This window comes from Salminus brasiliensis, chromosome 9 (assembly GCF_030463535.1).
Source record: "Salminus brasiliensis chromosome 9, fSalBra1.hap2, whole genome shotgun sequence".
Lineage (NCBI taxonomy): Eukaryota > Metazoa > Chordata > Actinopteri > Characiformes > Bryconidae > Salminus > Salminus brasiliensis.
Genome location: NC_132886.1, coordinates 34920451 through 34945132, shown reverse-complemented (window position 1 = coordinate 34945132; position 24682 = coordinate 34920451). Strand labels below are relative to the sequence as shown.

Below are 24682 nucleotides of genomic sequence, written 5' to 3'. Positions count from 1 at the left end.
CAACAATAAGTTAGGATGGATGATTTTCACAACACATAATGAGTCTCACCATATATTGTTTTTCTGAGATGTAAAAAAAGTGTGTAAATAGGTGTAAAGCAGACAGAATGCAACAGAAAATAGTTGTCAATTAAAAGGCTAAAAAGAAACAGGAGGATAAACTGGGGGGGAAATGCTTTATCACTGACATCCAGTATGCTACTTGTTACTATGCAATTATTATACAAGGGTTATTTACAGGCGCTTGATAATTGGCCTAAATCTGTCTGTTTGTATGACATGCTGTTGTACAGTGTTGCAGAGGTACATTTTTAAACTGTCCATGCCTGTCCTTTTCCCTAGGAAAACCAGGTGGTGTGGACGAGAGGAGAGTATCGGATCTGGAGAGTGCTATAGCCGACAGCCGCAGCCGTGTAGAAAAGGACCTCAGGCCCAGGCTCAGGGAACTGGAGGACAAAGAAGCTCAACAGAAGGCCGCCATTGCACGCATGATCAGCGACATCGACACCATCCTGGCTGACATAGAAAACCTGGAGCAAATTAGGCGGAACATTCCAGACGGGTGCTACAACACAGCACCAAACGAGAGACCTTAATGGCTCTACATTAGAACTGGACTAGGAGTGCCGCAAATGTTTCAGGGTCGTTGCAATGAAAAAAAAAACAAAACACTGATACCACTTTTACTTTCATTGAGTGTTTGTTTTTCATTAATCTTTCTCTTTTTTATACTACTGGTGTGCAAGAATGAGTGGCTATAACTAACTATATTTATGTTTTCCTTTGTGAAAGAGATGACTGTGATGCACGAGAAGTCTGTGTTTGTTCGATAGCCAGGTACATTCCCATTTAAAGCGTAAATAATTAAAGCTGGAATGCTGCATCTGCTGAACATTTCATCTTGAAAGTCAGTTTAATTACTTCAGTATTTATTATAAGTGCAGAACTGGTGCTGTGGAATCAAAATGCACAATTAAAGAGTTTGATGATTTTTATTAAACTAAACATTATAATCACTGCTGAACAAAATCAAAGTTGCCTTCCTAGTAAACATCATTGTTCAGAATTAGAATTCGTATATATGCATAAACGGCTGATAAAAGTGGCCTACGTTAACTCTTACGTACTTTAGTATAAACAATTTCTTAACACAAATTACAGCCCGGAGAACAAAATACCACATGGTCCCACCATATTTCAGTGCCTGTATGTGGCCGATCACGTATACATCATTAAGATTAAAAAGCAATTGAAAAAAGAAAGAACAGCAACAACAAATAAAAACCTGAAGTGAAAAGAAAACCTTCTTCGTCGTCTGACCTGTTTGTATGATTGGCAATAAAGGCATAGAGATGTATAGGAAGCTTTGTGGATTATAGAGGTATAGTAGAATGTCAGGATGCCTAAGCCATGCAAAGTTGATGATGTGTTTCTCCACACATCTCTATCGTAGCTCAGCTTTAAACCGTAATGTTTCCTACACAGTGATCTAGTGCTTGTTAGAGATAGGTGTGCTTCCTGACGCACTGGTTGCTACTGTAACTCTGTGTTGTAACATAACGAGCATAACACTTGACTATACATGAAGACATAGGTGACGCCTGTGGAAAGCGACAGTAAGCTCACACGCTAAAATCAATTGGAACTCTTTCATTACATTCACCCCTCGGGAGATTGGTTACATTCAGCATAGTTGAAAACAGGTGTTTTTAGGGTAATTTTATAACAACAGACTAAGGTGCACAGCGGGGGGCGAAATTATTTTGACATTATCATGTCAGACCTGACAAAAAAAGCACTTGGATGAATTAGTGTCCATCAATGGTCACAGTCTTTTGAAGTTTAAGTAGTAGCAAGTATATATTATATGTATCAAACACTGAAAAATATACCTTCTATAAAAGAAAGACCAGTTCTTATTCTAACTAACGACTAACTCTGCTAGCCCTCTCCTTGTCAACAGAACTCGGCCAACCAAGATTTTATTTCATTTTACAGTCAAAGTTAGGACTCCTTATTTTTTGCTTTTCCAGACGACAATTGTGTGTCATAACCTACTTAATTTCAACACTCTAAATCTACAGCATAGTTTATGAATGACACCGAAAAATGTATGTAATTAAGATAAAACTTTCCCAATGACATGGTAGTCATCTTCATTTGGTCACAACCTACCAAGCCACAGTGCGTCAGAATATGATAAACAGCTTTGAAAAGTGATTAATTACCTCCTTGTCAACGGCTTCTCTGATTTCTTAGCAAACCTACAATACAATACAATCCCAGACCGCCCTTCATTTATTTACAGTCATTAAGTGCAAGTTACACATGTAAGATAATCCACCTGCCTACGAAAGAGGAAAGTCAAGGAAAATAAGAACTAACAATCAGGCAAAACCTGGCAGATCACCAATCCTGTTCTAATCACATAACCAGCATTTACAGAGAGGGAGGGAGAGAGAGAGAGAGAGAGATCAAGCTCCACTCTTGCTTTAGATCTGAGAGGGTTGCTTAACACAATGGGTCTAAAAGGATGTGGAACTATTTAAGAAGCTCCACTCCGAAATCCAGGCCTCAACATCATTGAATGTGTCTGGGATGAAGTACAACTAAGATTAAACGTTGGAGGTGTAGAAACGATTTCTGCAACTAAAAGACAAAACAACGGAAGCAGTAAAAAAGGTAAAGGGTGGACTTACTAAGAACATCTCCGTTTTTACACTGAACACTGAACAATATGATGCTTAATTGATCGTTTGACTGGTTGTGCAATAAATGAAGGGTTGTCCCTGAATTTCCACAGCACTGTAGGATGATCCCTGTTCTCTGTCTTTATATACGGCCTCAACAAATCTGGCAGCTACAAAGTATACAGTGTAATGGCAGTGACTGATTCAGCTTGTAGCAAGCAAGAAACAGCTGTGCTAGAAGTAATGCGCATGTAAGCAAAAGGAGGGGGCACTCTTTAATGTGCAACCAAATACTTAAAGGATGTATGCATGAATGCACATTGAAGACAGAACATTTGCGGCATAGAACAGTATGCAACTCCAAAAAGGACAGCAATCCAAGTTTCATTTGCATACACAGTCACTGTAAATAGAAAATGAAGTTAGAGATGAATTGCGCTTAAGCATTTTTTTTTCTTTTCATTTTTTTGCAAACACTGTCACAGCAGACTACAGTCTAAGAGGCCGTTCAAGCACTCATGCATTAAAAGAAAAACCTCTAGGCATGCAATTAGGGGAACAGGCAGTATCAAATTGACAGCAACGTTTCATCTATTTCCTTTTTCTTTCTGTTCCTAAACCATACCACTCTCCTTTCCTCCCTCACCTCACTGGATCTGTAAGCCCACCTGACCCGTTCCTTCATATCCCATTGGCGGAGGACAGCTCTCTTTGGCACAACGCTGCACACCTTTAGGCCCGACGAGTCACTATGATACAGTAAGAAGGGACGACAGATAGGTTAACGCTCCTCTATATGGAAAAAGCAGTGGTAGCGTGGGAGGACTATACTGTAATCACACACAGGGAGACAAATAGGGCATTGGATGGAGGGACAGTGGGTCTCCCCCACCCTCTCCTATCCGGAAGCGTTGATGTAGAGTTGGCTCTGCAAGATGTAATCGATCACCGGTTGATTTAGGTAGTCCACCACGTGGCCGTCCCCATGCTGGAGAGCCAGTCTGAAGGATAGAAAGAGCAGAGGGTTATGATGTGGACATTTAGAATAGAGGTCTTGATCGTAGCCATTTAAAGCTTATTTTAATGGACCGAGTACCAGCTATGTTCAGCTAGATCCGGTCATTTTTGCATTGTATTGACACTACTGAGGTAGAAGCGGCATAGAGGAACACACCCCACAACTTGCAGCAGTGAGGGACTTTTTCTGAAGATTAAGCAGTTTGCATTTCTGCAGGAAAAAGCTATTTCACATCTGACATCTCATGTAAAAATGGACACATCAAATATTTGGGTATTATCAGGTCTATTTGTCATCATTTGCAGTAAGCAACATGCCACCAAAATCAACATTTTGTCTCACCTTAAATTGTTGATAGGTTTAAACCCTTGTTTGACTTTTCTCATTTAAAAAATAATGACATTTTTGAAGATGTAAAGCAAAGTCTGAAGTGACTTGGTGAGAAAAGCTGTATTCTAAAATGCTAAAAGTGCATAGTTTGCACAAATCAATAGTGACAGAAACAGGGCAAAACAGTAGTGCAGTGGGGTATTTATACCCCTTATCAGAGTGTACATGGTCTAGTGTATTTATGCCATTCCCTACACAAAGAAATATGCTTACAACAATAGATAAATAGAGTAATTAGATGGTTTGTGTTGGTGGTTTATGTAGATGGTTTATACCCAGTCAAGTACACTACACGTACACTAGCTCTGTCAATCCACATAAAATCTCAGATTCTAGCCTTAACATTTTCATACCAAAGCCAAAGTACATGGTTGCCAGTGTTGCAAGTTGCATGAACATCAAGCAATGGTATTAAAACTAGGTATAAACTAGTCCTTAACATCAACTGACAACCAGCTGTTTCTGGCGGTCAAAGGTCAAGAACAGCACCTGTGTGTTTTCTCTTCAGGTTCTCATGTGAGTGCTGCGATGGTATGCATTTGAAACTTTGCCCAGTGCAAAACCCCCTCCGTTTTAATGCTAATTTCAGGATCTGTCATACTTTTGATGCCTTGGGTCTTTGGAAACTTAAAAAAAAACTATTTTAGAGTCAGACTGTGCTGCAGCTACAGTTGATTTTTAAAAACTGTAGCTTTGAATGGAGCCGACTGGACTGGAGCCAGAAACGTCTGACCTCATGGAGGAGTTGTGGTAGTGGTAATGAGAAAAAAGCGTTGAACTATTTGAACTGAAGAATTTTAGAGACCAAAAAAATAAAGTCATGGAAAAAAACATTAAATAATGTTAAAACGCTGCACCGGCTTAAAATATTGATGTCGCCGCATTTTCAGCATCTAATTGAGGCAGCCCTAGATAGAAACCAGACGTGTAGGAGTTCAAGTCTTCTAAAGCTACATCGCAGAAAGTTATTACTTTAAATGGTTTAATATGTAGGCTAATGTATGACCTAGTGCCCAAAACACTGTTCTTTGCTAAAACTTCGGTCTACAGGAGAGGCATGGATGCAAAATAATACCCAAAGAGAACTTCTCTACCACTATGTTGACATTAAAAACATTGCAAATAAACAAAGACAAAGACACATCTTCACTATTTGTGTTGGAATTGTGTCGGCCAATGCTGACTGGTAATTTAATGAATGTAATGTCCCTTACCTGCTCTTAGTTGAACTGACGACTGACATCGGGTGGTTGAGATCATCCTTGATCACAATGATGTTGTCCTGTAATGAGAATGGGTTGGATGGTTGATAAGTTCCCATCAGTTTTCTCCAAAAACATCTATATAAAGGGCTGTTTACACCTTGCTTCAAGATTGGATCACATTTGGGTTTCACTTTGGTCTCATGAAGTGCATGAATGGCTACATGTACACAACACACCTAGGATGCACTGTGATGGGATTGAAGATCTAGGCATGTGTAAATGAAATGCATTTTCATTTTGGCTTCATACACTATTTCCTACATTTCTTAGCATGCAAAACCCTGGTAGTAGCAGCTGAGAAACAATGTTTACAGTATAAGGGTTTAGGTGTGATGGTCATGTATGCAAGTAAATATATATTAATTGACACTTTACAGTAAGTCACAACATTTGATTACTTAAGATTCCACTCAACTTGCCTTCACAGACGTGGGACTTTACTTGAGACTTGCTTATAGTAACCTAATACTTGACTCGAGACTTATGACCTGTCTGTACCAACCTGGGACTCGACTTGAGACTTGCCTGTGGTTGACATTGAACTCGGACATGGGAACTGTCTGTACTGACTTATAACTTGACTTGAGACTTGCTTGTAGTAACTCTGGAATGGACTTGAGACTTGCCTATACTGACATGGCACTCAACAAATGCCTGTAGTAACGTGAGACTGGACCTGAGACTTACCTGTAGTCGACTCAGGACTTAAGTGGCAACTCAGTGACTTGTTCCTATCTCTGGTTACTTATCTGGCTCATACCATGTAGATAACATCTAGATTATGTTCGGTGGGTTCAGAAACACTAAAAATATATTTTTCTAAAAATTAGTATTCTGGCACATTGCCCACAAATAAGAATATATCTTGTGTAGAAGACATCTAGTACTCATCAGATTTCCACACTGTATTGGTTAGTAGAGCTAGCTCAAATGTATTCTTGAGTGCACTGCTTAATTGTTGCACTGTTGAATGAACACTAGTGCTATCACAAAAAAGTAAGCCTACAATCCCACAAATAATTTTGGTAGTTGTTTTTTCCTGCCCTTGGGATAATGAATTCTCACAGTTACTCGGCTATCAAAATTAGTCAAAATGCACATTCCTAATTGATGTTAGAAAAATGGAAACTGCATTGTCAATACATCCTTCTCTCTTTGAAATGTCTCTGAGGGAGTGAGATGTGAGTGAAGAGTACATCAACAAACATAGCAAATGAGTTAGAGGGTGTTTGGAGAAAAGATCAGCTAATATTGACCCAAACTGCTGCTCACCACCCCTCAAGAGCTCTAACTGCCAAGTCAATATTTGCGGCAGATTCTCTGAAGTGTTTTCTTCTTTTGTTTTTCTGTACAAATTAGTGCAGAAATAAATAAAACAAATTTCTCAAGCTTTGTTTTTGCTCATATCATAGCCCAGTTGTTTACAGTTTGCATTAACAATCTTTCAAAAGTCTCTCATTGATCATCTTCTATGAAAATCACTGTCCCCAAGCCAGTGGCTTATGCTATGCATGCACCTACAATAAAATGACTTCCTATATTTCCTATATTTTGAGTCAAAAACTGAATTGTGGTCTATCTATACCAAACAAATCTGTAATGAACTTGAAAACGTGCAGTGTTATGTTTCCAGTGCACATGCATATACAATTGCAAGAAAAAGTTAATGCACCCATGGGAATTATCTGGATTGTCTAAATCACAGTTACAGGCACAAACTAACCAAACTAATGACACACAAACATTTCCTGTCATCTTCCTGCATTGTTTAAATTCCTCCCTGCAAACGTGTTTCAGCTGATCAATATTTCTGGGATGCCTTGCGTGCACAGCCCTATTTAGGTCATTAGAATCATGCCTCTGATTAGGCCTTTCCAAAACACAAATCTTCTTTTCAACAAATCACTCAGTGCCTCTTCAGTTCGAGGTCATTGACTGCTGCCTTTACATTCTTCTGTAAAATTAAGATTTAGTACATCATTGAATTCATTTGTCTTTCAGTGATTGCAAGGCATGCAGGCCCTGAGGCAGCAAAGTAGCCCAAACCAAGATGCTCCTTCCTCTGTCCCTCACAGCTGGATCTGAGGTTTTGGTGTTGATGTGCAGTGTTCTTTTTCCATCAGTTGTGCATTTGTGCTAAACTTCTGTCCAAAGAATTTCCAGAGGAACTGTGGAATATCTAAATGGTCTTTAGACAAACTTTAGACAAGCTGCAATGTTTTTCTGAGCAGCAACAGCTTCCACCGTAGTGTCATTCCATAAACATCATTCTTGTTCAGTGTTTTTCTAATAGTGGACACAGGAACAACGATTATGCTGTTTGTGGAATATTATGTATGTCTTTTGCAGTTACTCGTGGGTCAGCTTCAGGTTCTTGGGCATCCACATCTCAGAGGATCTGTCTTGGACTAACAACACCTCCTGTCTGATTAAAAAGTAGCAACGGCATCTTTATTTCCTGAGGACACTGAGGAAGGATCATCTATCTCCTCATTTACTTGCAAACCTTTACAGGTGCACCATCAAGAGAGTACTGACCAATTGTGTGACTGTGTGGTATGAAAGTTCTACTGTGGCTGACAGAAAGGCCCTACAAAAAGTGGTGAATGTTGCTCAGCGTATCACCGGTGTACAACTGCCTACCATCACCGACCTTTACCACCAACACTGTGTACAGAGAGCATGCTGCATCATTAGGGACAAAAAGTTAAAGTTAACTGTGAGTTATGCTAATAATGACTGACCTGCTGCTGCACTGTGTTTGGGGAAGAGATTCTATGCTGGCAGCAGACTCCACACCACTTCCTAAAATCTATACAATGTCCTTGTCAAGGGAAGGCTCTCTACTAGATTTTGGAGCACCACCCCACCTCATCCCCAATTCATCCCATAAGTACTGGATGGAGCAACATAATTCCAGAAAATACAGTACCACTTCTTCACAGCTCAATAGTGGGGTTTTTATAATATTTTATAGGCAATACTTCTCTACAAGGTCTAGACAAGCTGTGTGTGCGCATTTGCACATCTGTGTCAGCAATGGGTGCAACTTTAGTAGCTGAATGCACTCATTAGAAGAAGTGTCCCCAAACATTTGGACATATAGTGCACATACAAACACAAATACTCATCCAAGCATTTCGAATGTGAGCATATTAAAAAGCTCTCAGGATGACGCAGGCCACTGTTACCTTGTGCTTGCGGAGCACAGAGGAATGATTCATTATCCTTTCTGTGTCGACTCCATCCCGAGGCACCACCACTATTCCAAAGTCCCCCACGATCACCTCCATCTGAAAAAGCACACAGTACAAATTATGTACAGCCCAGACATTCATCTACTCCTATTATCATATAGCCAGTAATCTTTCATATAGCTAGCCGGAAGGAACAATGTAGCTAGACTGCAACTTCAAAGCAGAGGTAAAACGCTGACGCCAACAATTAGTCTATGGAATCCTTTTTTTTTTTTTTTTTGCACTCTGGTATGCTGACAACACAACTGAGGTGTACTGAATCCAAATAGGATACACTGTTTATTGAGGTCTTTTCAGTATCTGTGTGTGTGTTTGTGTATATTTGTTATTGAGTTAAACAGACATACGTCACTCTCGTTCCACAATCCAGGGATGCAGAAGGACTCCAACAGATCACTGCCACATAGCAACAGGATGCGCAACTCTACAGGGTACAACAAAAGTTTAAGTAGTCTATTGATTATTTTAGCAATTACTTGAACAAGCAGGATTGTAAAAATCTCCCCTTGAAAGAAAACTCCACTGTAGGAAAACTGCCACACAAATATTTCCTGATGAATGGAGCAATAGAAATTCACCAAAATGACTTGAAATAGAATATTTTTTTACTGACTGACACTGAACATTAAGGCTCTGTTTCATTAAGTCACTGTAAAAAAGAGCAGCAGTTAACATATTTAAAATATGTATTAATGTATTATTATTGTGCAAATTCCCAATTAACTAAGGCATGTAGAGTGTTTCCAACTCATGCCAAGCACATTTCAGCTTGCTAAACACAAGCGTCTGTTCATAAAGTTCATAAAGGCCTTCGCATCTAAGGATGTGATTGAAGGATGTGATCTGATTTTCCAAAATATCTGCATGATTCAATAGTTGAGATGTTAACAAAGTCATTCAGAGTGGTAAGGTGTGAAAACATTTAAAACTGATTTTGTTTGCACTGGACTGTAGGAATAGGTAGAGATTCATAAATAAAATCAAATCAACAAATCAACAGCCGTTGTCACAAAACAGCCAAACAGAATCAGTAATCAATAAGTAGACAAGAGATCAACAATTTTTTAAATAATTTATACAGATTACAGATAAGATACTGTACCACCAAGGTGGTCCTACTCCTCAAAATGAGAAAACAGTGATTTATACTGTTTAACTGTTTAAGTATTTTTTTTAACTTCAACACTTACATCTGTTTTTCACAACAAGGGTTCTTTAAATACAGTTCAAATAGATTTACAGAACCCTCCTTCGAAATAACTTAAAACTACACTGTACCCATATTCACTTAAAGCCCCTGGGAATCTTGTGTAATACTAAACTTGAGTGTTAAGTGAAGCATTCAGCAAAGATTCAATAAAAACACAAAGCAGAAAAAAATTAAAACACTCAAAAATTGACAAAATGCATTTATCAAACAATGTGGGCATAGTCCTAATATCCCAATGAGCATGTGTGACTGACAGCTCTCTATCACTGGCAAACAACATTTGTTTATGTGAAAACTCAGATTTAGGTTCCCAGGGGCCCTTTAAGTACAGTTTCTCTTTCTATCTCTGTCAGCGCTAAAACAACATAGACCCATGACATAGCACATTTACAAAGCCAGGCTAATCAACAAAAGAGAAGAGAAACTGTGCTAAAGCACATAAAAATAGGCCTTTACCCTTAACACTTAGCCTACACAAGCCTTCCATGACAGTTAGCTCAAATCAATATAAACACTTACACATTTCACAAGGTGAAAGGAAAACGTTGACACATGTAGCCTTTATGACAACTCACAATTCCTGAAATAAGCCTTTAGAAATGTTTGTCTAGGTTCATGTCATTTGTCATTAAAGGTTTAGGGACTTGTCATGTAGCCCTACCAATGCTGTCTGCCAAGGGTTACCCATTTCCCTAATCACATACAAATAATAGAAAGATCGACACATTTAGAAAATGTCACACTAAGAGAGTAAAGGTGACTCAGTTAGTTCATCTGTAGCTTTTTGAAGAACATGTCTGGAAGGACAGCAAACTTGTGCTTCTGCACAAACTCAGCATGTCTACTGACGACTCAATATGACACCATGTGTTGATCTAGAAAAGACAGAGCAGAGCAATCTAATCCAATCCAATTCACTCACCGATTTCCTCGTAGCGCATTGCAGTCCCAAGGTTAGCGTTTTCATCTGTTGGAACACAAGAGAACATATAGACACGACTCATAGACACGGCTCGAATCACTGGAAAGCAACCTGGTTATGTAAAATGTATCGACTTCCTTAAACATGCTTCTGAATGATGCACAGTAATAATGAGTAGAACAGCGCTCTCTCTCTTTGTGAGCTAAAGGAGCTCAGGCACATCACAATTCTGGCACCGTCTTTCACGACGCTAATGTTTTGACACTGAATCTAAATGTGAAAGCTGACTCCAGCACCAGCTGTAAGATCTGATTCTTGGGCTCATGTTAAAGTCAAAAGCAACATTAGCAAACACTAAAACGTGTGCATGTGTGTGGAGGCTATACGTGTGTTTGTGTGTGCTGTTTTACTCTTTGCAGGGACCAATGGAGAATGAAAAAACATCCATGTATGTGTGCATAATGACATGCCACTGTCAAATCAAAACCTAAAGAGAAACACCATAGGAGAAAGATTTTGAAAAATGTCACTGCAAAAACATTTTAATATTTCATTAATATTTCTCTAATATAAAATATCTTTTTCAAGAACATGTCTGAAAGGACAGCGTACATGCACATCTGCACAAACTCAGCATGCCTGATGACTCAATATGACACCAAAAGTGCTCTTAGTGCTCTTCAAAAGTGCTCTTAAAAAGAATTCACTGAAAAAACATTTTGTTTTTGTAATATGTAATTACAATTTCTCTAATATGAGATTGTTCAATTGATTAAAAATAAGATTGTTTGAAATTAAATATTATTTACTACTACACAGCTACTACACAGCTTTACTCAAAATTTTCCTGACAGATCATTTTATTTGGTTTCAGGGGTAATTTCTGGAAATAAGCTTTCCTCTAGATTAAACTACCATAAACTAGCACAGGTTCTCGATTGCCCACGTAAAAGACTGATGCATTAGAATACTGAAATGACTACTTGAGTAGTAGTTATATATTAGTTATATCTCATTGCAGAGAGATCTATATGATTACATATGCATTTTATATTCCTACTCTAAAACAAGTGTGCCAAAACTGGAGCATGCTGCCATGGTGTGTTGTTAAATACGTGCCTGAGAAGTGCCTGACAATGCTGCTTTTAACTAGGTTTATAAACAATAAAAATATACTTCATTTTTTAAAATGTAGCTTTCTAAATGGCTGGGTGAGTGACTGACTGACAGGTTTGAAATGCATATGAACAAGGACTGCCTCCTATTTGCCTAGAAAAGATGTTTTCTCATACTGGACGGTCTCAGGACTACATTTTGCCACAAAGCTAACACGTATATATAAGTGCTGTCAGGAGGAGATCACAAGCTGTGTTCATGAGGTTCTGGGCCCTTCACATCTAAAATCTGTATCTTAAGGTGCTGAAGACAAAGCAGGGTCACATGAAATGGTACATGAAATATAATAGATGCCATTTTATGCTACAGAATCTTTTTTTTTTTAGGTCCCAAACTCCCCATTGTTGAAATGCCATGACAAAACTAGGTTTGCCTGCTTTTTCTTGTTTCACTCTTCAGTGAAAATGTCTTGTCTCCAACCAGCTTTCAACACTGTACTGATTAACTGTAGTGTCAGCTTATTAGTTCATCTGAAGAGGCCACCTCTGTCTACTTATCCATTATAAAAACCTAAACATAAATAAATAAATAAAAAAAAAAAGATGTCTTCATCTGTGTGGTGCGCGACTGAATGTTTTTGTCTTTTAACACCAGTGAAATCACATAGAATTATGCCCACAGAAGTTCTTTTTTTTCCTAACATCTACAAATTTTAATATGTTTAATATCTTAATATTAATATTCTTACAATCTCATAATAACCAAAATGACATGGTAATAACAAAAATTACTCCTGGTTCATGAAACCTCTACAGTGGCTGGTGTTATCAAAAGGTTTTGGTATGACAGCAACAACACGCTTGTATTGTTTGTCTGTATTCATACTGGCTACTGGTACATACCAACAAAAGTGAAGCGCTCCACATGCGGGCGAACACAGCAGATTTTGCCCAGATTCTCGCTCAATTTTCCCCATAGCTTAACTACAAACAAACATACAGACAGTGAAGATCAACCAGTATGTCAGAAAATAATCAGACGGCTGAGCATGCAGGGAAGTGTTCAGAAAGGTGCTTACTGGCTGTGGGCTTATTAGCTGTGTTGTTGTTCTGATAGATTGGAGAAGTGGTGTTTTGAGGCTGGCCAATCACAGGGGTTGTGGACGGAGAGTTCACGTTGGACAGAATACACCCTGTCACTCTCTGAGAGAAGAGAGCACAGCATTACTGTCAGTGTTAAACCACAAGAGACCATTTAAAGGCGCAGTTGACATACAGTGGGGAAAAAGTATTTAGTCAGTCACCAATTGTGCTCCCACTTAAAAAGATGAGAGGCCTGTAATTGACAGAATAGGTAGACCTCAACTATGAGAGACAAAATGAGAAAAAAAAAAGCCTCTTAAAGAAGACGTTACAGGTCTGTGACAGCCAGAAATCTTGCTTGTTTGTAGGTGACCAAATACTTATTTTCCACAATTATTTGCAAATAAATTCTTTAAAAATCAGACAATGTGATTTTCAGAATTTTTTTTCTCATTTTGTCTCTCATAGTTGAGGTCTACCTATAATTTCAATTACAGGCCTCTCTCTAATTTGATTTAAGTGGGAGAACTTGCACAAATGGTGACTGACTAAATACTTTTTTTCCCCACTGTATATACATACATAAATACATACATACATCACTTCAAATGTAGTCAATTGCCCGCTAATTTTTTGCTACCATGTTTCATAATCAATGTCATATCAGAATAATATGAATCCTTGGTTTGGAATGAACTTGGACGTCATAGATGCCATGTGACAGGGTTTGCTGCATGCATAAATAAGCCAGCTCACCAGACAATTGTAGCATGACAATCATGATGGGCTAAGGACACGATTTGACTGATGTCCAAAAGGGCATGATAATAGGGTACCGGGCAAAAGGTAGTAGCATCTCGGTAACCAGTAAACCTGTGGGACGTTTTAGAGCCACTGTAGTAAAAGTGTCCAGAGAATGGACTTCATAGCATAACAGTGGTGCCCCACTGTGGAACAGTTAACCTCTATAATTAACACCTTCCGTCACCTAAAACTGTCCATCCCACAATCTCTCACTAGCGTCATCTGAGCCAAGGGTGGCCATTCACATTATAAGGTAGGTGGTCATTATATTCTGATATGACTGTGTGTTAACTTGTAGCTTTAAAGCAAAACTAAAAACAATGTAGCTTCAGGCCAAACATGTCATGTTCAAGCCAATTAGGAAAATGGGTTATACCAACATCCAAAAGTCAATAATGATGCAGTAATATCTTCCTGAATTAAATAGAGAACTATGGAGAAATCTAACAATTATTTGTAAAGAGATACAAATACAGCAAATGTAGGTCTTTTCTTGCAGTAGCCCAGCATCAGCATCGGACTGCTCCTCCAAGTATTAGTTTGAAATATCTTTTGAATTTAATCATCTGCCTGATGCCAATAAAGTGTTATCTACCGTCACTGATTCTATCTTCAGATATCCCTAGTGGTTGGTGTTAAAGGAACAATTTGGAGGAAAAAAAGAAATGTGCACCATTTTTAGACATAAAACTGAACATAAACATGCTGGACAGCTGTAAAAGCTGTGAAACATAACTAACCCATTTTTATAGATAACAGTGCCATACAGTACAAAACCTCCATAAGCAAGTCTATTTGAATTTCAGAACTTCAATGCACTTTCAGATAAGTGTGTGTTAATTTCTCACACTTTCTCACACAGAGAGGCTTTTTTCCGGATAGGTGTTACAAGCGTTAAATCACTGCTCCAAACAACTACAGCAGGAGCGATCTGTCTCCTGTACTGTGCCACAGTGCTCAAACTCTACGGTATAACAGTTTAGTTGTGCAATCCTGAGCGACAAATAGTTAAAGAAAGCAAGTCAATGTACTGATCTACATCTAAACTGAACCTAACAATGGACATTGTGTGCCTGTATGGAAGCAGGTCATGCAGAAGCTGAAGCATAGCATAGGTCCATCGTCCTCACAGTGAGCATTAGATTCATCCCTCTGTTCTACCTTTTTTGGAAGGTTGCAGTGAGTCTACCATTACTAATGCTACTCAACGCTTCTTGTCAGTGGTCATATTTGACTTTCACACAGCACAAACACCTGATAGAGAGAAAGCTAAAAGCCAAAATGTCAGAGCCCAGCTTAGCACCTGTCCCAGCTAACCTTGTATTGACTAGCCAGGAAAAAAATTGCCAGAACGCTGTGCGTGCGACAGACAGTGGCTTCACATCTATCTTAATCCTACTCTCCACAGCATGCACAGCATTATACATTTACTCCTGTTTAAGACAAAGCTTTGACCAGATGAAAATGTATTTGTTCTTTTGTTCGCTAAAGCTAAACTAGAAGGAGGCATGACTCTGAAAGAAAGCTTTTTTTTCTCCATTACTTGTTAGTAATAGTAATAATAGCCCAGCATGTCCAGTGCAAAACGAAAAAAAGGTTTTATAGTCTAAACAATACATTGATGGATTTTCTGTCAAACCATTTTTTTAAAGATAGGGACAAAAGGAAATGCCACAGACCTTCATGAGATCTCTGTGGTGTTCCAGCACACTGCAGGTGGTTTGCCAGGTGTCCTGATAACACTCCCAAGGGTCCACCCTGCAAGGGAAAATAAATACTCATTAATGTTCTGTTACACAAATGAGGTTATCTTTCCATTTTCTGACATCAATTAATGATACTTCGTGGTACTGATGCTACATCACATTGAACTAGATTTATAAAGCGCACTAACAGAGTTACTGTGACGTCAAGAGCAAATAGCATCATGGGAACATGTATGGCAAAATGTAGCATGATAATATTTTGCCATACATAAAAGAACACATCTTCCACAAAAATATCACATTTGATGGTAAATTTACTAAGAAGTATATATGGATTTAATGACCTTTTCTATAAAGTTTAATCATGCAGACAAATATAGCAAACCAATATACTAAAAGAGAACATTTTAAAGTGCTTATATTGAGAATCATGGCAAATGTCATGGCTGCAGTTGAGATGAACTTGACCTGACCTTCTTTTTTGAGTATTTTACAGTGGCTATGAATGTGACTTTGCCAATCAGCTTAAAAATATATATACAGATACAGACTCAGGAGCGAAACAGTTTTGCTGCTGGTCGTTATTTAAGTCATTATCATAGCAAAACCATGTCGTTTATACCCATGATATCTGCTTAGTGCCTTGCCGCTGCTTTTGACTATGGATGCAAGTTGCTGTTACGTCTGAGACCATGTTGATCACGTATGTTTAATATTTTGTTTATTTATACTTCTTTCCTTGTTTATTTGTTGCTGTATTTAAATACACAGTTCTTTTGCTTCTTTGTTTTGTATATTTTGGCACCCTAACAGGTGCAGAGCACTGGCTATCAATATGCATGAGCACATTAACTCTTGATGCTAAATTCTGATTGGCTTTTAACCAAGGTTATGTGTCAACATACCACAGCACATTGAGAACCATCATGGTAACTTTATGAATAGGCCGTTCTGTGTGGTGCAGTGCGGCTTGCTGGGTTTTCTAACTACACCCCTTAATTTGAAATGAAACCAGTTTTACAATATTAGGTGTCAATCTATTCACTTGTGTTCTTTTCTGACTTACCTGATCCAATCAGAAGACTGCACTGCCAACTGACACATGGTGAGGCGGTGTCTGCTGGGAACAAGACCCTGAGAAAACATAGAGGTAGAGCACACATACTTATTTTTCAGCATTCTCACAAGCACCAGTGTGGAAAAATAACTTGTGGACATTGTATTAGCCTTTTAAACATGCATCTTATGGCACAATACTCAAAATTGTTAGTGTCTAAAAAAGTCCTTGTCGTAACCAGTAATATAATGCACATTATCCAAATTTAGGCATTTTATTATCATTCCTAACATGCTATTTCTGATTCATTTGAACTTAATTCCATTTAAACATAAAAAGAAATATTCGCTGCATCTTAGTGGTTTTACAATTAGACAGAAAAAGCATTTTCTAAAACATTTATAATTCATGTTTTTTTTTTTTTTACTAGGACAGAGGGAGAAACTAGGCCACGCTTTTCATTTATTCCAGGGAGACCCAGGAGAGCTGGATCATTATTAAGACTAGTTTACATACACCAGATTAAACAGCCATAGTCAATCATAGCTAATACACAGTCACGTTTAGAGCTGCATTCATACATTTCATTACTAGAAGTAAGGGAGAAAACCACAGCCTAATTCAGATTTTCAAATTCACCACCATTAATTCTAAAACATCTGGCTCCATGATCAGTTTCAAGTGTCATATTACAGTTTCGTTCTCTACAGAAGCAAAGCAGAAGGGATGAAAAGATGATGTTACCGGTTTGCCATAGGAGTCATGTACAGGTGAGATGATCCCACCGATCACGATGAATCGCCCTGTCTTGTGGAGATACTCTCTGGCTTTTTCTGTGAAGTAGAAACAGCAGCATGATTGTTAATACCAAGACAAAGCAGCCATTGCTAACACAGATAGTCTACAGAGGTAACTGACTTGGACAAATTCTTAAAGCAATGGTTTGATTCAAATATGGAACAACAGGTCTGAGATTGTTTCCTAATTATTTTAGCACTGGAGCTATGAGGCAAATGTGGCTGACAAACAATGGAATCTTTTATCTTGATCTGGACAATATGACAATAATGTTGTGATAAATTATGTCACACTGTGTCACAATTTGCTTTTTCTGAGCATACATAAGTTACATACAAGTACTGCAGTATTATATTTAGACATATTGCCCATCCCTACTTGTACCCCACCATTGGTGCCCGAACTCTAAAGCAAGTAGAACATCTGCAATCCCACTTTTAGATTTTCATTTTATCACAATCCCTTAAAACAAGATAGTCACTTGTGGGATCCTATTCCCACCAGGTGGGATTTATCATATCAAAAGTAACTGTTTAACTCTCAAAACAATGACTTATTGTTATTTAATATTTGCATATTGTATTATAAAAATGCCTTTTTCTTGAGATCATAAACTTTTCTTGTCATTAGAAGGACTTGTGAATTGTACAGTTTCATATTTAACTAAAGATGTGGTTTGTGTGGCGCAACAGATAACGCCACTACCTGCCAGTGAGCTACCACACTGCACTACACCAATAACATTATAACAAATAACAATAACAAATACACTGGCCTCTGTAATACTCTGTAACACCCTGTAATACGAGTAACCTTGTAAGTTGCTCTGGATAAGAGCGTCAACTAAATGCCATAAATGTAAACTAAATGTAAAAAAAATGTGCTCAATAGTAATTGGACAAATAACTGCCCCTCATTATTTCACAAAAAAGTAGGGAGATAAAAGGTCTGTTGATTCCAAGTGTTGAAAAGAGGTGTCAAAGCAAGTCAAGGACAGAAAAAAACAGTATAAGAGAGATCAAACTCAGACATTTTAGGAGTGACAAAATAAACAATTTAGTCTATTCCTAAAAAGAAGCAATGCAATGGCGAGCTTCAGCAACACTGCTGAACACAACATCTAGTCAAGTCAGTTACTCCTGTCTCATCTTTACTCCTGCATTACGCATGTTTAGAAACAAAGCTATGGTGAAAATGCTCTGTTCTACCAGTGAGAGAAGCACACGCCTTTCGTTCAATCTAAACCAGCCCTGAACAGTGCATTCATAACTGAGGAGGAGGCTAATGCACACATATACAGAAGTCTAAAGGTACTGGGAGCTGAATGGTCAGGTAGGTTGGTCATATTGGACTGTAAGATGTTAAACACTATAGAGTTTAAAACACTCATACAACAAAGTAGATCATTTTAGAATGTCTAATCATAGAAAGTGTTTACTAAAAACAGTGATTTACTGGTGTTTCCTATTGTACTATTATTGTACATTTTACTTAAGCTGTATAATTTGTAAAAACACAAAGATTGAATTGGATCGGATCAGTATCTCTGCAATGTTTATGCTTGCAGATATTTCTATGTTACAAGTATATTTGAGATTAATTGTATACATTACTAACCTGGTGCCTTTTTTATCACTTGTTAGCTATATTATTCTGCAGTCGACTACTGGGAACTTACACAAACTTCAAGTAGATGCTTACATTAAACCAGCTGTTGTTTGGGAGCAGTGGAATTAAGATTGTTGTTTGGTTAGTTATTAATTTCTTTTTAAAACCAGTGTAGGTGATAGATATTCACCATTAACACAGTACTGAAAAATATGCGAAAGCATTTTGATCAAACATCTTGCACAGAATGACTTAACCTTACAGTTGAAAGTTAAAAATGACTACACTGTTATGTGATTTCACAGAATTATCAGGTTTCACAGAAAAATCAGCAGACATGAGAAACTTTTTTGCTTGTTTCTAGCTCGAAATTCAGAAACATTCCCATGTCATGAATGCAATATTAGTCTTGTAGCTTTAATGCAAAAAACGAAAGTAGCAAACTTTTGACTCAAAAGCTAATGAACTAGATTTGAGGTTTAAATATTATATATTCATTGAAAATGACATTTTTGATCAAACCATCAGTTTGGTACATGTGGTATTAGGGCTGGGTGATATTGTAAAAATATTATATCACAATATTTAAAGACATTTTGAGTACAGTGACTTTTATTCAACATCTGCTGCACATCATCTAATTAAACCAGTCTAATTACACTGTTTGTAATGAATCCTGCAGTTGATCAGTGCTTATTAAGCACTGACTATATCCTCAATATGCTTAGAAAAGCATATTGTGAATCATGATTACAAAATGTATCACAATGGACATACAAACTCAGGTTTCCAAAAACAGAAACAGCAAAGAAGTCTCATTCAGGTACCATTCAAGATGAGCTGTTTTGCACTGCTCAGTGTTCTTCTGTAACTGTTTAAAGATTCTGGCATTCTCCAAAATGTACTTTCTTCTCTTTGGTTCCCTTGCCTTCTCTGTCAGAAGACCACTTTGACTTGAACATCAGAGATCAATGAATATGTTTTTTACAATAGAGAAGCATCTGATTTTGTGCACAGCCTCTGTAAAGCAGTCTCCATTATGTGGTATCATTTCAAGAAAGAGAGATAGACAGATACAGAGAGAGAGAGAATGGGGGTGGAGCCGGCAGAAGAAACAGGATCCCCTCTAGAGAACAGGAAGGTGTGTTTGTGGAAAGATTAAATGATCTGAGGCATCCCATAGAAATGCTATGTGCCTTGAAAAGTACTTTTGAAGGAAAACTAGATGGTAGAGAAGAGTGATGTACAGAGAGAACAATGCAAACATTTTATACCATTAACTTAACACATATGTAGGTCTAGTCTCAGAGGTGCAATGATTCTCGAAATAAGGAATTCAATTTAATACGATATTGTGGTTTTTCAAAATGACACATCTTTCTAAAGCTTCCTTAAAATGTTGTCTAATGTTTAAAGGAAATTATATCGGTTGTTTGAAAGTTCTATACAGCTCAATGTTCAAAAATCCAATCTTTGTGAGAGAAAGAAAGGAGTCGAAGGAGCTTCTTAATGCAGATTGAGTCTCTTCTGAATCTGGTATGTACATCTGAGTTTGCATGCCTTTCTAGTTTTCCTCTTTAAGGTAGGTAAACAAATGAAATGGAGGTTCTGTAAGTAGGGTTGAGCCTGGCCGTTTAAGATTTTACTGTTTGTCCTTCAAAAAGTTAGAAGTGGAGGTGTGAAAAAACTGAAGAACATGCCTGAAAACTATACACCTACCAGTTGAATTTTAATGAACTCCAGCCCAAAGTTCTCAGAGTTCCCCGCTCTTACAGTCTTTTCTCACATTGTCATATGCTGATGGCATGTTCTGAATTAGCAAAAGTAATGTTAGTGGTTTGCTCAGCTGATCATGCATGATGAATAAGCAACTGTGTGTGTTAAATAAGCGTGTCCGGTGGAACATTGTTGTTTGCATAAGGGTCAGTTCAGCTGTGTTAAGAAGACAGTGTGAACAACCAAACAAGACAAATCAAATTTGTGTAGTAAATCAGATTTGGGCTAATACCACCCTGCTGTGTGAATGCAGCTGTTCAGAAGTCATTCAGAGTGATCTGGTGTGAAGTGCTTGATTATAGATTTACTTAGAGAAATATTTATCAGAACCAGACAATACTGAAAAATAACAAAATAAGCTGTCTAATGTTTAAACATTAAACATTGTAAAACAGAGGCATCCTCCATGTGACAGTCTAGGGATCGATTTCCCCATCCAGACATGCACAGCATGCCATTAATATCAAGTATGATTCTTTGTGCAAGACTCCTGACGCCATGACTGCCAACTTGTGGGAGGGGAAAAAAAAACCCAAACACACTTAGGTCCTAATCAAATACCAACTGATTTGGATTGGATTGCCAGCCTAAAGTTTTCTTAACATACTTACAACATGTCCTTAAGCTGGCCACCAACGACCGTTCAGCAAACCTGCCAGGCTGCCCCCTTCTTTCAGCGTATGCAACTATTTCTCCATCAGAATCAATATCCACTCATACAGTGATTTGTTTTTTCCCCCCATTTTCCACTGTCTGCAAAGTATCAAATCGATGCAGCCCATTTAGAAAGTTACTTTAAAAAAAAACACAACTTTCGAATTTGTTAAATCACCCAAATTTGGCAGGAAAATGATGAATCTGGCAACCCCATGAGGGAACCAACCAGCATGATGTGTATGATGAAAAGAGCACAGCATTATTGTCCGCCATAGCGACCTTGCAGCTTGAAATTTCTTGTTTTTCAATCGGGTCGGTTTAATAGGGTCTATAGAAGTTTCACCACCATGGCTTTACTTAAGCTTGGCACTAGGATTGCAGGGCCCATTCTTTAGCTTTGGGGGGCAACAACATAGTTCCTTCCTTAGTTCGTACCTATGCCTGACACCACATTAAGCATAGGCAAAGTAATTTTTGTAATTGTTATGTTTCTACTTAATTTAGCTTGGATTCCCAAACTACTCCAGGGTAAAAGCTAGCATGTGCTTCATCCGAGTTATGTGAAGACAGCCAATCCCATTTTGTTACATTTTTTTTTTTTTAGATTTTTTTTAGAAGCTTGTTTAGCTTGTTTTTATCAGTATTAAAATGAGTGAGTTTGCAGCAAATCGTTGAATGCATTGTTCGATACCTGTGCATCAGTAGTTAAACTGAGAGCCTTAAATTGAACAATATAATACCCCTTAAGTGAAAATGACTGTTTTGGTAATATCAAATAAATAGTATTAAAAGTATTAAAAACAAATCTCTTAAAATCCTGTGAATCTATAATAATTTATGATTGCTCAGCTTGATTAACATGCCTTACAGACTGTGAACAGTGATGAATTCTTAAAATCAGCCCCAATCCTGCTCTGCCTATGTACAAGGCATATAAGCAACGCAGAAAGAAAATAGGTCAGAGGAAAGCAGATGGCTTTTTTTTCTCTTCAGAAAATTACAGGCAAGTGGAGTGCGGTGGAGTCCCATTGATCTACAGGCACTGGCGTTCTGTCTGCACCTCTGTTCCTCATGTTTGAAACATTGCGCTAAAGAACAGAAAGTGACTCTTACAGCTCATCTTCCTCACTTTCTTTAACTAAGAAAAATACCCTTTTCCTCCCTGTGTTCCATCTTGAAGGTTGCACTGACTAAAGCCATTCATTTAAATGTAATGTGAGATAACTTCACATTTCTGGGAAGCCACTGTCAGATCAGCCTGAGAGGAACTTAAGCTTAGAGCTTTGCTAATATTGATTACCCTCACCATTTTGTGCCTATAAATATATTAGCAACCTCTATTTTTAAGTATAGTCGCACACAACAGTTTGGGCATCCTGGTCCTCCCTGGTCCTCTTCCAGGAAAGTCATATTTATGCAGGTGTCACTGCACAGTAAAAAAGTGCACCACACTCCTGAAGGTCTTCTGCTGTCAAACAGGGGGTTCCTAGAAAACCTACAATCAGTTCTCTCAGAATGGTTTACGGGCATTTCTTAATAAGGAAACGGCTACCTGAAAACACTTTGCTATCTGCTTATAGCCTTCTCTAGCTTTGTGAGCATCAGATTGCTAGAGTGTTAGCCGATAGTTGGGACAAGGTTTAAGGAGTCAGAGAGTTTATAAAGCCTTGTAATTTGCATTACCTTGCCTTTCCTAATGATGACTATGAACAAGCCATAGCCCTAAAGAGCCTTGACCTTAGTGAATGTTAACTGAAAGCAGAAGGTCAGAGTTCATCTTTTACTTTATACACTGTGCTCAACTATTCTATTCACAGTAACGGAAAGCTTGACATGAGGTGCCCATATTTTTGCATGCCACTGGATTTTTAACCGGTTAGATTTTAATTTGTGGGTATATATATATATATATATATATATATATATATGTGTGTGTGTGTGTATTTTTTTACAGAATGGAGAAAATGGGAATAAGTCCATCTGAATTAGCAGTAAGGTGCCAGTCATTAGTAATATTAGTCATTATAATTTATTTATATTTGTATTTTTATGTATTTCTTTTTCTATTTATTTTACCGCTACTTTATTATTTGTTATTACTTTTTCAAAGTGTGACAAGATGGTCCAAAAAATCGTACATTTAATCTGGTCTAAATAATCTTACATTTTACAGGATACATAACTATTAAGCATTTTCAGCCCTAGTGTATGACAGCTCATCCAGCTACCTTCACTCTTACCCCAAATAACATCCCCTGTTTGAGACGGGCTGCTGAAACCTGCCCTAAAAAAAGGTTATTTCTTTCGGAGTCATCCAGCAGTTTTCCATAGCACAGTCCGTTATTTGTCCACCTTATGGTTGTGAAAATCACCAAAGCCTGCAATTAACATCTGTTCAGGGCAGCTTCATCTCTTCCCTGCTTCTCTGTGATGACTGGACGTCACCCATCTCGCCGACTGACGCAAGGGTCCCTCAGAAAGCTCTGTAAACGCTCCCAGTAACAACCAGGCCAAACCCTTCGCCTGTAACTGAAAGGAAATGTTCCAGACGCCCAATGCAAATATGTAATATTACTTTATTCTCAGTCATAAGCCATAACTGTCATACACGGTCAACTAACTAACTGAATTGTGTGGCCCAGGCAACCTTGTTTCATTATTGTTTACATTGTTCATGAACCGCTTTAATTACAATTAGTGCTACAATTTAGCTACTAACTTATGTCATAAAATATCTAAGAGGTTATATATTTTATTAGAATTTTTAAACACTGCTGACATGTCAATTCGCTTCAGAAACGAGCGTCTGCGCCACCTGCACCTGACTAGCTATCTAACTTCCCTCTGACACGATGTAGCCGTCGCCCATTTTAGCATCTCGCTAAATTGACATTAGTGTTTGCGTGGAGAGTGTTAAAACCCCCGCTAGCTAACGGTAGTCAATTAACGGGGGCTAAAAGGGATACACGCCCAAGCGCCTATGATAACAGCCGTTGGCGTTACAAATGAGGTTATCTGGCACAGACTCCGAGGACCGCCGGCTGCTCGGCTCGAAGCTGAAAGGAGGAAAAAAACGCTTACCGAACATATGAATGTGTCCCTTCGTGATGGGGTTAAAACTTCCACACGAGAGCAAAATAACGTGTGTTTTGGTCGTCTCTGTCATTCTGGCTTAACTCGAAGCGTCTCTCCACACATGCGTTGATGATCCTGAGGCCTTTTGTTTGGATCCTGTGAGAGCGAAGGGAAGGGAGAGGCGAGGTTCACTTGGCTGCGGCACGAAGGCTCTCAGTCTCTCCTCTGCCAGGCGCAGAGGAGCATCACAG

General features: G+C 38.3%; 2 protein-coding genes across 2 annotated transcripts in view; one reads left to right on the top strand and one right to left on the bottom strand.

Annotated features, from left to right (window-relative positions):
• Window positions 1-1296, top strand: part of lamc2 (laminin, gamma 2) — an 18900-nt gene extending 17604 nt beyond the window's left edge. The window contains exon 22 of the mRNA XM_072688260.1: window positions 343-1296. Within this exon, the coding sequence (XP_072544361.1) occupies window positions 343-596 (254 nt within the window). The 3' untranslated portion in view covers window positions 597-1296. The remainder of the gene's footprint in view (window positions 1-342) is intronic.
• nmnat2 (nicotinamide nucleotide adenylyltransferase 2) lies at window positions 974-24682 on the bottom strand. Its single transcript, XM_072688261.1, has 11 exons — window positions 24438-24682; window positions 17262-17350; window positions 16527-16594; window positions 15434-15512; window positions 12947-13070; window positions 12771-12851; window positions 10753-10797; window positions 8968-9044; window positions 8555-8656; window positions 5313-5380; window positions 974-3691 (listed from the first exon to the last, which is right to left on the bottom strand). Exons 1-11 carry the CDS (start codon window positions 24520-24522, stop codon window positions 3589-3591), a joined length of 921 nt encoding a protein of 306 aa, XP_072544362.1. The 5' UTR covers window positions 24523-24682; the 3' UTR covers window positions 974-3588.